This window comes from Carcharhinus amblyrhynchos, chromosome 29 (assembly GCF_965287045.1).
Source record: "Carcharhinus amblyrhynchos chromosome 29, sCarAmb.v2.hapA, whole genome shotgun sequence".
NCBI classification, from domain to species: Eukaryota; Metazoa; Chordata; class Chondrichthyes; order Carcharhiniformes; family Carcharhinidae; genus Carcharhinus; species Carcharhinus amblyrhynchos.
Genome location: NC_137352.1, coordinates 9,126,457 through 9,141,208, shown reverse-complemented (window position 1 = coordinate 9,141,208; position 14,752 = coordinate 9,126,457). Strand labels below are relative to the sequence as shown.

At 43.6% G+C, this 14,752-nt stretch overlaps 1 protein-coding gene across 2 annotated transcripts in view; it reads right to left on the bottom strand.

The window, feature by feature from the left end:
• The window catches only part of dscaml1 (Down syndrome cell adhesion molecule like 1), a 605,093-nt gene that overhangs the window by 126,512 nt on the left and 463,829 nt on the right, over nucleotides 1-14,752 (bottom strand). For both annotated transcript variants that reach the window (XM_080214516.1, XM_080214517.1), the window contains exon 16: nucleotides 7,593-7,663. In XM_080214516.1, coding sequence (XP_080070642.1) covers nucleotides 7,593-7,663 — 71 coding nt within the window. The remainder of the gene's footprint in view (nucleotides 1-7,592; nucleotides 7,664-14,752) is intronic.

Here is a 14,752-nt window from a genome sequence, read left to right as displayed (position 1 = left end):
TTAGTCGTGTAATCAGTTACTCTAGAATCGCTGGTGATGACAGGCATTGTGTAAACCCACCAAACTCTGCCCCCTCCCTCCAGTTGAGACCTACCTCATATTAAGGACTGCGGGGGGAGTGGGAAACATTCACAGCAGTTTAGGGGCAGCATGGTGGCACAGTGGTTAGCACTGCTGTCTCACAGCACCAGGGACCAGGGTTCGATTCCCAGATTGGGTCACTGTCTGTATGCATTCTCCCTGTGTCAGCATGGGTTTCCTCTGGGTGTTCCAGTTTCTTCCCACAGTCCAAAGATGTGCAGGTTAGGTGGATTGGCCGTGCTAAATCACCACTTAGTGTCAGGGGGACTAGCTTGGGTAAATACATGGGGTTATGGGGATAGGGCCTGAGTGGGATTGTGGTTGGTGCACACTTGATGGGCTGAATGGTCTCCTTTTGCATTGTGGAATTCTATGATATTAAATTATACAGCATTCAGCTATATAAAATCTTGGGTAGGCCTCATTTAGAGTATTGCATACAGTTCTGATCACCACATTACCGGAAGAATGTGGAAGCTTTGGAGAGAGTTCAAAGAATGTTGCCTGGTCTCGAGGGTGTTGGCTATGAGGAGAGGTTGAACAAAATAGGATTGTTCTCAGTGGAAAGACAAAATTTATGAGAGGCATCGATAGGATGGATAGTCAGAGGCTTTTTCCCAGGGTGGAAGTATCAGTTACAAGGGGGCACAGGTTCAAGGTGAGAGGGGGAAAGTTTAAAGAAGATGAGGGGGGACGTTTTTCACACAGAGAGTGTACGTGTGTGGAACGTGCTGCCAGAGGAGGTGGTAGAAGCAGTCACATTAGCAACATTTAAGAGGATGGATGGATACATGAATAAGGAGGATGTAAAGGGATACAGATCGAGTAAGGACAGAAGGTTTTCTTCTTTAGTTTGGTTAGAGCATCATGATCAGCATAGGCTTGGAGGGCTGAAGGGCCTGTTCGTGAGCTGTATTTTTATTTGCTCTTTGATGGGTCTGGTGGATATACTGTGTTCAGATTTTCAGAAGCCATTTAATAAGGTGCCTCATCAAAGGTTCTTCAGAAAAATCAAAGCTCATGGCATAGGGAATAACATATTGGCCTGGGTTGAAGGTTGGCTAGTGAACAGGAAACGGAGAGTAGGCATAAATGGGTCATTTTTTAGTTGGCAGGACGTGGTTTGCCACAGGGATCAGTGCTGGGGCCTCAACCTTTTACAATTTGTAATTGGGTGATTGAACCAATGGTATGGTTGCTAAAGTTGCGGATACCACAAATTTAAGTAAGTTCTGAAGATAAGGAGGCTACAAAAGGATATAAAAACAGAAAATGTTGGAAAATCTCAGTAGGTCTGACAGCATCTATGGAGAGAGAATAGTGCCAACATTTCAAGTCTAAATGGCATCTACTGTATAAAAACAAGCCATTCAGTCAAAGTGTCTATACTGGTATTTATACTGTGGAGATGCTGGCAATGGGCTGGGGTGGGCACAGTAAGAAGTCTCACAACACCAGGTTAAAGTCCAACAGGTTTATTTGGTAGCATGAGCTTTTCATCAGGGCACTTTCTCCTCGTGTCTGCATGGGTTTCCTCCGGGTGCTCTGGTTTCCTCCCACTGTCCAAAGATGTGCAGGTTAGCTGGATTGGCCATTCTAAATTGACCTTAGTACCTGAGGGACTAGCTAAGGTAAATGCCTGGGGTTCTGGAGATAGGGTCTAGGTAGGATGGTGGTCAGCACAGACTTGATGGGCAGAATGGCTTCCTTCTGCACTGTAAGATTCTACGATTCCATGAAATGCATCAACATCATTTTCCTCAATACTCCATGTGGTAGCAAATCCCTTTTCTGAAAGCTTATATAATCGCTCTTTTGTTCTCTTCCAGTTATCTCTTTTCCTCAGGCCTTACATCAAGAGACAGGGTCACAGGCTCTCAGCCGGAGACCATCCCTCCTCATTAGGAAGTGGGTAAAGAGAACCTTTGGAAGATGTCAATGGGAGCAGATCAAACCTGCAACACCCACCATTGCAGTATTCTATGTTAGCTCCCTAATACTCCGCAACATTACAGGGTTAGTAACAGGAGGAACAGCCCATCACCAATTTCAGCAAGAAAGTGTTCTCTGCGATAAAATAACAGGAAGGGGAATCAAGAAAGCTCGAAGACCCTTGCTAACTTCCATTTAAACCAGCAACAAAATTATAGCTTTTCATATGTATTTTGCTTCTGTGGAAATTAAGTTGTAATTCCAGCTATTGGTCAAATATTTAAATCAATTTGATCAAAGATGCTCAGTTCAAATAAAACACCGTGGAGTTGCTGGAACTTGTGAAACTATAGTTCATAGAATCATAGAAACCATAGTAAAGGGGGAAATGCCGGTAAAGTTGGGCTGGCAGCTCATTAATTCAATTTAAATGCACGCAAATGCACTGAAATCGTCGTTGCACCCGTTTTGTGCGCGGTTTGGATCATGGCCCTATTCGGGCCTTGGTAAAATGGGCATCTGCATGGACGCGGATCGCGCCAATCACCTCATGCCCGACTTTACCAAGTTTTTGCACGATGCAGTGGTAAAATCGAGCCCCTCATGTGAAATTCCATTTCATTTCCACTCCCGTTCTTTTGTCAACTAATACAAATTCATGACTTTTGGTTATTGGCTACTTGTCAGTTGAAACAGTTTATTTCTACTTTCTCTCTCAAAGCCTCAGAATTTTGTAAAGATTCATTAGGTCTTCCCTTAACTTCCTGTGTGCTAAGGAGGGCAAGCCCATCTTCTCCAATCTCTGTACATAACTCATCCTGGTATCATCTTGATAGACCACCTCCTTACACTCTTCAAGACCAAGATATCCTTGCTAATGTGTGGCACCTAAAATTGTACATAATGCTCCAGCTCAGACTAAGCCTGTGATCAGCAAAATTTAAGTGGCTTCCTTGATTGTGTATTCAGAAGCCTTCTTTACAAAACCAAGCATCCATTTAGTTTTATTAACTGCCTTCTCAACTTGCTCTGCCACTTTCATAGATTTGTGAATATACATCTCTCACTCCCTTGAAGTAGTATTGTTTAGATTATGCTGCATCTTTATGCTGGGAAGGATGGCATTTGTTGAACTTCTACAAGATGGGCCATAGCAACCTGCCAAGTCTTCTTCCCCAGCATCTTCCAAACTCCGCCATCCCTACTTCCTAGAAGAACAAGCTACTAGTGACACAAAAAACAGCACTTGTACTCAAAATCGCACATGATTCGGAGTTGAAATAATATTGGCTGTTCCTCCATCACTGGGTCAGAATGAAATATAACTGCTAATTATCTATATGAATCGATAGAACACGTGGTGAAATTCACTATTCACTGTGTCTGTTCCCCTTGCTAGCAAGTAATAAAAAAATTTAAAAATTTGAGTATTTGCCATGCACTATTTGGGTTAATCCTCAACATTTTCCCTTAAGGACTTTGGGGAGGCAGTGGTATTGTCATCAGACTAATAATTCAGAGACCCAGGGTAATGGTCCTCCTTCCACTAGCTTAAAGACTCTTAGGATGGGATTTTCTGGCCCTTCTGACCAGCAGGATCTTATGGTCCCACCAAAGGTGAGCCCACCACGAATTTGACCCTGGGTTTTCAGAGGATTATACTGGGTTATTAGATTACCAATGCAGTGACAATTCCACTATGCTACCGCCTCTCCCTCAGCAGTAACTCGAATGTTCACTCGCTGCAACAGTGACAGAATGTATACCATCTCTCTAAAATATCCATCCACAGAATGTAGGCATCGTTGAGAAAGGTGGCATTTGTTGAACTTCTACAAGATAAGCCTCCCGCAACCTGCCAAGTCTTCTTCCAAACTCCGCCACCCCTACCTCCCAGAAGAACAAGGCAATAGCGACACAAAAAAGAACACTTATACTCCAAATCGCACATGATTTGGAGTTGGAAAAAATATTGGCTGTTCCTCCATTACTGGGTCAGAATCCTAGAACTCCCTATCTTTCAGCACTGTGGGTCTTTTTCTTTATTCATTCGTGGGACATGGACGTCGCTGGCTGGCTGTTATTTATAGCCCATCCCAAGTTGCCATTGAAACTGAGTGGCTTGCTAGGCCATTTCAGAGGGCAGTTGAGAGTCAAACACATTACTGTGGCTCCGGAGTTACATGTAGACCAGGCCAGGTAAGGAGACAGATTTCCTTCATTAAAGGACACTAGTGAACCAGATGGGTTTTTCCTGTAATCGACAATGGTTTCACGGTCAACGTTAGATTCTTAATTCCAGATATTTTTATTTTCTGCCGTAGCGGGATTCGAACCCAGGTCCCCAGAACATTAGTTGAGTTTCTGGATTAATAGTCTAGCGACAATACTACTTGGCTATTGCATCCCCTATGGGTATCTTCACAATTAGGACTGCAGTAACTCAAGAAAGTTGGCTTTTCTCAAGGGAAATTTGAGACGGGAATTAAATGCTGGCCTCACCAATGACATTGACATTCTGTGAAGGAATAAATAAGAAGGTCTATCTACTGAAATATTAGGTGAACTTTAGAACGTAGAGGATTTTAATTTCTTTTGAGGAACACACTGAGAAGATTGGTTTTGCTTTAGAAAAAGATAATTTGACTTGTTTGGCTCCTTAAGAGGAAATAACATATAAAACATCCTCACAGTCTTAATTACCCAACAGATTATGTGCATTGCTTCCCTAATTCATATGATTCTACAAAGATTCATAACCTAATAAGGAACCTATGTGCCCCTTGTGTCTGTAGAAGTCCCACTGAAAATAAATTACATTTTAGTTTTACTTTAAATTAACAGTGCAGCTGGTCACTTATTATCCGCTGGCTGACTCAGATGTGAATAGAAACTATTCACCAATTGAGTTACTTCTGTTTAGTTACTTGAAAGCTTATTTAAAAACGCTTTGAGATGGTTATAGGACACGTTCTTCCTATAGAATCATGGAATCCTACAGTGCAAAAAGAGGCCATTTGGCCCATCAAATCAATACCGACCCCAATCCCACCTAGGCCCTATCCCCTCAACGCCAACTAGGTATTTACCTTAGTTAGACACTAAGGAGCAATTTAGCATGGTCAATCCACTTAACCCGTGCATCTTTGGACTGTAGGAGGAGACCAGAGCACCCGCAGGGAACCCACGGGGAAAATGTGCAAACTCCACACAAACAGTGGCCCAAGCCGGGAATTGAACCCAGGTCCCTGGTGCTGTGAGGCAACAATGCTAACCACTGTGCCACCGTGATTTTCTTCACCACTTTCGTTCTTATTTATTCAATTGTTTGAGATTTTTGCTTTGCCTTTTCCAATCCCATTCTCCCCATAACACTCCCGCCCCTTCCCTCCCAATGTTGTCCATGTTCTCTGTTCCCAAGGGTGAACTGTTCCCAGCTCCACTGAGAACAGGAGTTAACGGCTGACGGGGAATGGAATCACACAGAGCACGAAAATTCCTGGCTTTGATCACTATTTGGTGCTGGATTTGCTGATCTCACCCAGGGGTAGGAGGCCATCAGTATCACTGGGCTATGAACGGGAAATGTTGGCCTGGGGAATGCCCTCATCTCAATGTCAGTAAGTCACTCACTCCAACCCCACTCCAAAATACTGAGCACGTCATCTTGGCTGATACTTTGGTGGTGTAACAAGGCAGTGAAAAGTATTGTTTCTTGCACGCTATACAGACAAAGCATACCGTCCATAGAGAAGGAAAGGAGGGATCAGAATGTAGTGTTGCAGTCATGGCTAGGGTGTAGAGAAAGATCAAATTAGTGTGAGGTAGGTCCATTCAAAAATCTGACAGCAGCAGGGAAGAAGCTGTTCTTGAGTTGGTTGGTAAGTGCTCTCGGACTTTTGTATCATTTTCCTGATGGAAGAAAGTGGAAGAGAGAATGTCCGGGGTGCGTGTGTCATTAATTATGCTTCTTTGAGGCAGCGGGAAGTGTAGACAAAGTCAATGGATGGGCTGTGTTTTGGGTAAGATCACAGAATCATAGAATCTCGACAGTGCAGAAGTAGGCTATTCGGTCCATCAAGCCTACACCGATGACAATCCCACCCGCTATCCCTGTAGCCCCACATATTTACCCTGATAGACCCCTGACACTAAGGGGCAATTTAACATGGCCAATCCACCTAACCCGCACATTTTTGGTGTGTGGGAGGAAACTGGAGCACCCGGAGGAAACCCATGCAGACATGGGGAGAATGTACAAACTCCACACAGACAGTGACCCAAGCTGGGAATCGAACCCAGGTCCCTGGAGTTGTGAAGCAGCAGTGCTAACCACTGTGCTACCGTGCCGCCCACCATGGTACTGTGCCTTCTTGGACCACTGCAGTCCCTTAGGTGTAGGTACACCCACAGTGCTGTTGGGGAGAGAATCCCAGGATTTTTACCCTGTGACAGTGAAAGAACGGCCAATATATTTCCAATTCAGGATGGTGTGAGTGGCTTGAAGGGGAACCTGGTGGTGCACCATGCACCAACTGCTCTTGTAAAGTTTACATTTATTTATTAGTGTCACAAGTAGGCTTACCTTAACACTGCAATAAAGCTACTGTGAAAATCCCACAGATGCCACACTCCGGCACCTGTTCAGGTACACTGAGGGAGAATTCAGTAAGGCCAATCCGCCTAGCCAGCCTGTCTTCCGGTCTGTGGGAGGAAACCGGAGCACTTGGAGGAAAGCCACGCAGACACGGGGGGGAAATGTGCAGACACTGCACAGGCAGTAACCCAAGCCAGGAATCAAACCTGGGTCCCTGGCACTGTGAGGCAGCAGTGCTCACCATTGTGCCACCCTGCTACTGGGGATCATAAGTTTGGAAGGTGCTGTTGAAAGTACTGCTACATAATATAACTAACAAGACAGCAGAATGCAAACGAGATGGACTTTAGCATTTTCTCATGTAGCAATTTCCTACTTCATTGCCTTTTCTGTGAATTGGTTTGGAAGGTGTGTATCAGTGTGTGAGCAGAGTTTGGCTGGAATCTGACCAGTCACATTGGAAACTGTCAATTTTTAGGCTCACAATTGGAGAATCATGGGAGAGTTTTGAACCAACAGGTTTGCACCTTTACGAGAGACAGTGAAAGCTAAGGATAAACCGAAATAAACTTGAAAAATATCCAGCCTTAAACTGAAGGTTATCTGGAAATCTATAACTCCTGCTGATCCCAATTGCCTTCTAGCTTTTGGCATCAGCAGAATTGGAAATTACTGCTGAGGTGGGCTACAGGCTTGGCTGATGCCTCCCATGGTTGGATAGTCAACTCATCCTCAACAAGTGTGTGTTGGCTCATACATGTGAAGAGGGAGCCATTCTGCAAGACTGCAGGTGCCCACAGAACAGTACCCACAAAAGGACATAGCTTATTTAGGAGAGGCAAGTTCAGAAAACTCAGGAAGAGCTTTGAAACAAACGAAACCCAGGATGTTATTATGGGCATCTTGCACAAGGGAGTAAAATGCAAAAAATGATTTGAGAATCCAGTCCTGGATACTTGGAATGGGAAAAGAGAGACATTACCTTCCAGGTTACTCGAATGCTCTGGGATGTAACAGGCTGTAATATGACATCCATCGGAGGTCCATCAGGAGCTGAAAGAGAGAAAATAAGGATGCAATGTTAGAGTGCACAGTCTACGCACTTAACACTATCAGAGGACAAGATGTCATAGCATTAGTTCCCATTGTAATTGAGTGACAAAACTACGAGAGTTTGAATTCATCACTAAATTCCTCCTTAATTTAGGCAACGTTGACTCCCAGTAAAACTAAGGCAGCTTGAACTATTTGAGGCCTTGGGGACTTGTCAATCATAAGCCTAACACTGGAGGGAGGCCATTCAGCCCATCACACTTGCGTCCAATCTCTGGAACAGCAGAGTCCCAGCCTCCCATGCTTTCCCCACAGCCCTGCAATACTTATTTCTTTAGCTTCTTATTCAATGTCCCTTGAATCCACGCTCAGGCAGTGTATTCCAGATTGTAACCACGCCTTGTATTAAAAGCATTCTCTTTCCTCATGTTGCTTTCTTGGTTCTTTTGCCAATTACCCTAAACCTATGTCCTCTAGTTCTCAACATTTCCACCACTGTTTCTCTCTGCCTACTCTCTGTCGAGCGTCTTAATGATTTTGAACACTTCAGTCAAATCTGCCCACAATCTTCCACTAAAACCCCTACTTTCTCAGGAGGCTAAAGAAATTTGGCACGTCCACATGTCTCTCAACAATTTTTTTCGATGCACCATAGAAAGCATTCTTTCTGGTTGTACCACAGCTCGGTATGGCTCTTGCTCTGACCAAGACCGCAAGGAACTACAAAAGGTCGTGAATGTAGCCCAATCCACCACTCAAAACAACCTCCCATCCATTGACTCTATCTACACTGCTCCCTGCCTTGGAAAAGCAGTCAGCATAATCAAGGACTCCACGCCCTGGACATATTCTTTTCCACCTTCTTCCGTCAGGAAAAAGATAGAAAAGTCTGAGGTTACGTATCAGCTGACTCAAGAACAGCTTCTTCACTGCTACCATCAGACTTCTGAATGGATCTACCTTTTCTGAGGTTTTCTATGCCCTAGCTATGATTGTAACACTACATTCTGCATCCTTTCCTTCCCTTCTCCCCTATGTACTTTATGAACAGTTTTGTCTGTATTGCACGCAAAAAAACAATACTTTTCACTGTCTACCAATACATGTGACGATAATTAATCAAATCAAATCAGAATCAAGTCTAAGGAGAACAGCCCCAGTTTCTTCAATCTCATTTTTGTTTTAGTCACATAAATTATTTTTACCCTCACATTTCAGGTTTGACCTTCAACTCGTCAACACGCACAACGGAAAATCGCAGGTTGTCTGTTTAGTTCAGTGGTTGGAAAAGCTTAAGCTGCAAGCCCAAGGATCTCCCTTGTGCATGAAGCATACAAGCTACTTTGCTATAGCTCAATGCTCAGATAATCTAGCAGTTGAGTAGCAGTAGGGGAAGTGCTCCTGACTCTGTGTCTAAAGATTCATATCCTACTGCAGAACACGGGATTTAGGCTGAAACTTCAGAGCAGTATTCATTGACTACTGCACTATCAGAAGCGCTGTCTTTCCAATTAGATGTTAACCCCACTTCTTTCTGATGAGGCGAAGCAAAAAAAAAACTAAATAATAATCCCAATATTTGCAGAAAAGCATGGAGTACTCCTGCTGTCCGAGCCGATGTTTCATTTGATTTATTATTGTCACCTGTATTAGTATACAGTAAAAAGTATTGTGCGCTACACAGACAAAGAATTCCGTTCATAGAGAAGGAAAGGAGGCAGTGCAGAAGGTGGTGTTACAAACTTAATATAAAGTACACCCATTCAAAAGACTGATGGCAGCAGGGAAGAAGCTGTCCTTGAGTCGATTGGTACGTGACCTCAGACTTTTGTATCTTTTTCCCGACAGAAGAACGTGGAAGAGAGAATGCTCGGGGTGCGTGGGGTCCTTGATTATGCTGGCAGCTTTTCATGTCTCGAGTTAAATGTTCTTAACGAACATTCATTCCTCAAGCAGTACCACTAAAACAGATGATCAACTCATTCATCTTGGCTGCTGCATTTGCTAACACTACAACAGTGATTACACTTGAGACATTATTAACTGTTAAGTACTGTGGAATATGAGAGCCTTGAAATTTACTTTGTAAATGCAAGTTCTTTCTTTCGTTAAGCCTAATCCCTGGACCTTCAGTGATATATTTGGAAGGAGTCCAATTCTAATTGCTGCTGACTTTCACTCCCAAATTCTAATTATTCTTCAATCTTAATCTTGGGAAAACATTTTATCCTTGACTTTACTTCTTGCTGAATTTAAATTTTCTTAAATTGGCCTGACTTATTTTTTCAAGTACAGATCAAATGTTTAGAACTCATAAACTGATGCTCATCAATAGATAAGACTAGATTCAGGAGAGGTAATGGCCTAGTGATATTATTGTTAGACTATTAATCCAGTAACTCAGGTGATGTCCTGGGAACCTGGGTTTGAATCCCACCGCAGCAGATGGTGGAATTTGAATTCAATAAGAAACATCTAGTATTAAAAGTCTACTGATGACCATGAAACCACTATTGATTGTCAGAAAAAACCCATCTGGTTCCCTAATGTCCTTTACGGAAGGAAATCTGCCATCCTTACTTGGTCTGGCCCACATGTGACTCCAGAGTCACAGCCTCCAAGGGCAACTAGAGGTGCCTGGTCAGCCATCCATGCCCCATGAATAAATAAAAAATATAATAAAATATTCATTCATTCAAATTTTCACACAGGGATCAAGTCTTTTTGCATTACACACCACCGCTATCTGAATCCCATCTCATTATCCAAGTTTTTGTCAAAAGAAACAAAACTAGTTCTAATTTTAATTTAATGACAAAAACACTAGAGTTTTACTTCATCACTATACTTCTTATTTTAGCTGACGAAAACAACTCTGACCATCCGCAAGTCAGAAGTACTTGGACCATCTGAGTTTCCTGGGCATTTGGAACATGTCATTTGTATGCTTGGCACCAGACTCCTAAGGAGTTGCCCTATCTGGTGGTTGGTCAAGGCAGCAGACTGCCGGAAAGGAGAGCCGGGGTGTCCTCAAAGTATCCATGAAGAGATTAAACATCCCCGCCTACTCATGGGCGACTCCAACCTGTGATTGACCAAAATGGAGAAGGCTCATTTGGGAAATACATCAAGACCTCATCAAGAAGGTGCAGAGTGAATGTCAAGGCATTGGAGGGAGCATGCAAACCTCCAAACACCCACCTGCTGCACATCGTGCATTGGATTTATCTCAGAATTCAACAAAGAGGCAAAAAAATCATCCTCGATCCTAAGGGACTTTTTAAAAATATCATTTTTGGATGTGTGTGTTGCTGGCTACTGCCTATCCCTGATTGCCCTTGAACTGGCATTTTAGCATCAATGGCTGGAATTTTACTACCACGCCTGCCCCGAAATTGGGCGCGACTTGCAGAACGGAATACTCTGGTGGCCTCGGGGTGGGATTTTACAAGCCTCACCCGAAAGGTGTCATAAAATACCAGCCAATCACTTTGCTCTGGGTCTGGAGTCACGTGTAGGCCAGACTGGAACACTTGTGAATCAGATGGGTTTTTTTCAACAATTGTCATCATTGGACTTTTCATTCCAGACTTTTATTGAATTCAAATTTCACCATGTGCTGTGGTGGGATTCGACCCTGAGTTCCCAGAGGATTACCCTGGGTCTCCGGATTACTGGCAATTCCACTATGTCACCATCTACCCAAGAGGAAAGAGATTCATCAACTGTCAGAGCTCTCAGCTTCAAGAGTTGTGATTTGTGGATGGGTTGACTCAGTGGAGTTGTGAGGGACAGACAGCAATCGCAGCAAAGCCCTTTGCGTAATTTTTTTTCCACACAGCCTGGAGGTATAGACAGGAAAACAACTAATCACTGAAAAACTATTAGGAAAGTAAGAACAGGAGAAAGGCATTGAGCCTCGGGGCATGTTCTGCCACTCATTCAGTTCTTGGTTGATCTGTAACTCAACTCCACATTTGCTTCGTATCTGTCTCAATAAATATCTATCTCAGTCTTGAATGGTCCAATTGCCCATTGCTTTTCTGGGGGAGAGAAAACTGGGTTTTTGCTATCCTTTGGCAGGAATTCTCCGGCTTCACCCCTGACTGGGATTCTCCAGTCCCGCTGCAGTGAATGGTTAAAAAAGTTAAAGTTTATCTATTAGCGTGACATGTAGGCTTACATCAACATTGCAATGAAGTTACTGTGAAAATCCCCCAGTCGCCACACTCCGGCACCTATTTGGGTACACTGAGGGAGAATTTTGCATGGCCAATGCATCTAACTAGCATGTCTTTCGGACTGCGGGAGGAAAACAGAGTGCCCGGAGGAAACCCACGCAGACACGGGAGAAAGTGCAGACTCCGCACAGATAGTGACCCAAGCCGGGAATCGATCCCAGATCCCTGGCGCTCTGAGGTAACAGCGCTAAGCACTGGAGTTTTGGCTCAGTGCCAAATTCTCCATTCTCGCTGGCAGCGATGGCAGGGCATGTGAGATCACAGAATCCCGGGTATTATGTGAAAAGAAATGGGTGATCACTTGATCACTACCCAGTGACATCCTCCCCCACTCCAACCTATCTGGTAAGTGCACGTGAACACATCTGTTGAGACTCCCCTGTCTTGCTTCCACAGTTGAATAGCTTGCATGTACAGTCATTCAGGAGAATTTTTGTAAAGGATGCTTTCTGAGTGGGGAGATTTTATCGTTTCGGGATGAGCGAGGACATAAAATCCCCCTCTGTTTCTTCATTCTATCTACACCCCTCATGATGTTATATACTGTTCTGTCCATAACCGGCATCCTGTATTGTTACTGCAGCAGTATAATTGCTGAAATGTTTGTTTTACTCTGGACTAATGCTATTCTGTTATTTTTAGTGCTCTCCTGGGATTTTGCAGAGTAGGGCTTGATTAGGATGATTGACAAAGTACAGTCACATGACTGGCCTACACAGAATATTCAGGCTTAGATACTGCTTTTGAGTTGACAGAGTGATACTTCTCTTTTCCCCTCTCTGAAGTCTGGAAACTGGGAGCTGCCAGAAACTAAGTCCAGAAATTTCCCATCCTGCGTACCAAGGGAATCGTAGTGGGCAGGGGTGGGCCATGCAAAGGTCCATTGACCTCGGGGGGATTTTTGATTTTTCGGTGACCACAGTGGAAAATCCCACTCTAAGTTTACTTCTCGATTACTTCTGTTTGATATGTCCTTCTCTCTAATTTGCTGCTTAGATCTCTGTCCAGAAGTGTTAAAAGGCTGGAAATCTGGCACCACGTGAGAATACTTGTTTTTTGTGCAAACTATTTCTGAAGGAGTGTGCAAGTCCGTGGGGATGCTGATTTAAATTGGAATTATAGAGATAGCTCGCTGTTAAGAATTATACTTTGTCATGTTTAAGTTTTTTTTCATAGAAGAATCATAGAATCCCTACAGTGCAGAAGGAGACCATTGAGTCTGCACCGACCACAATCCCACCCAGGCTCTATTCCCATAACCCCACATATTTACCCTGACACTAGGGTCAATTTAGCTTGGCCAATCAACCTAACCCATGCACCTTTGCTGTGTGGGAGGAAGCCGGAGCACCCGGAGGAAACCCACGCAGACATGGAGAGAACGTGCAAACCCCACGCAGACAGTGATCCGAGGCCTGGTGCTATGAGGCAGCAGTGCTAACCACTGTGTAACTGCTTTGATTGGTGAAAGTTATGCTATTTCTATTTGTTATATTCTAACTGCGTTCTTAAGTAAAGTTTGTTTTGGTAAAAGGTTTCTAGAGGATCAATTGCATCACACCTGGAGTGATGCTCATCCTGATATCAAAGTTAAATAAAATTGCATCTAGACTAAACTCATGATATACTTTGGGATTTCGAGTCTGGTCCCAAACACTTCAATAAAAGGGAGAATGGATACAAAGGCAATTATGCTTCCAGGTGGAATATAAAGATTTTATATCATTCCTTTAAAGTATCTTTACAGTCTGGACTGCACCATTCGTCCAGGATCCAATTTCTGCAGGAGTACTTCTGTTCCACATTGCAGTCTACTGGAACATTGTTGTTCACAGTTCGACACCTGTCGCCTTGTAACCACCACTGATAGATATCCTGTACCAAATAACAAGAGTTCTCCTAGCAACCATACTACTGTCAATGAATAGGAGAACCAAGCAAACTATTAAACTAGTCCCTTGTGGCCACAGACATAGCAACAAACAGAATCAAGACTTTATAAAACCAGATTTGACATCAACATGTATAAGGATGGGTATCAGTCAAGAGCTTACAGTTTCAAACCCCATTCCAGGACTGAGGGATTGCTGCATTGTCAAATGTGCTGCCCTTTGGATGCCATGCTAAACTAGACATCACATATCACCCTGGATAGCATCCCTGTCTCTGAGCCAGAAGCTCTGGGTTTGAGTCCCAGTCCAGGACTTGATGGCCAAGGAAGATGTTGAGTATCAACCTGCAAATCCTTCCAATACATCAGTGTCAGGTGGTAAGAACGAGACAATCCTGGTCAGCGAATCTACAAACCTCTGGCTACAGGGTGGTGCCCTGTTCCAGAGAATACCTCACTAGGGGAACTGTAAAGATTTGCCTTGGGTACCACTGCTTGCGGGAAAAGAAACAACAAATGAGAAGTCACTTTGCATTATTCCAACAGTCATCTCTGAACCATCATCATGAGAACAGATCACCTCACGCAAATCAGCCTCCCATCCATTGACTCTGTCTACACTTCCTGCTACCTCAGCTATGCAGCCAGCATAACTAGGGACCCTGCGCACCCCGGACATTCTCTCTTCCACCTTCTTCCCTCAGGAAAAAGATACAAAAGTCTGATGTCATGTACCAACTGACTCAAGAACAGCTTCTTCCCTGCTGCCATCAGACTTTTGAATGGACCTACTTTGCATTAAGTTGACCTTTCTCTACATCCTAGCTATGACTGTAACACTACATTCTGCGCCCTCTCCTTTCCTTCTCGATGAACGGTATGCTTTGTCTGCATAGTGACCAAGGAACAATACTTTTCACTATATACTAATACTTATGACAATAATAAATCAAATCA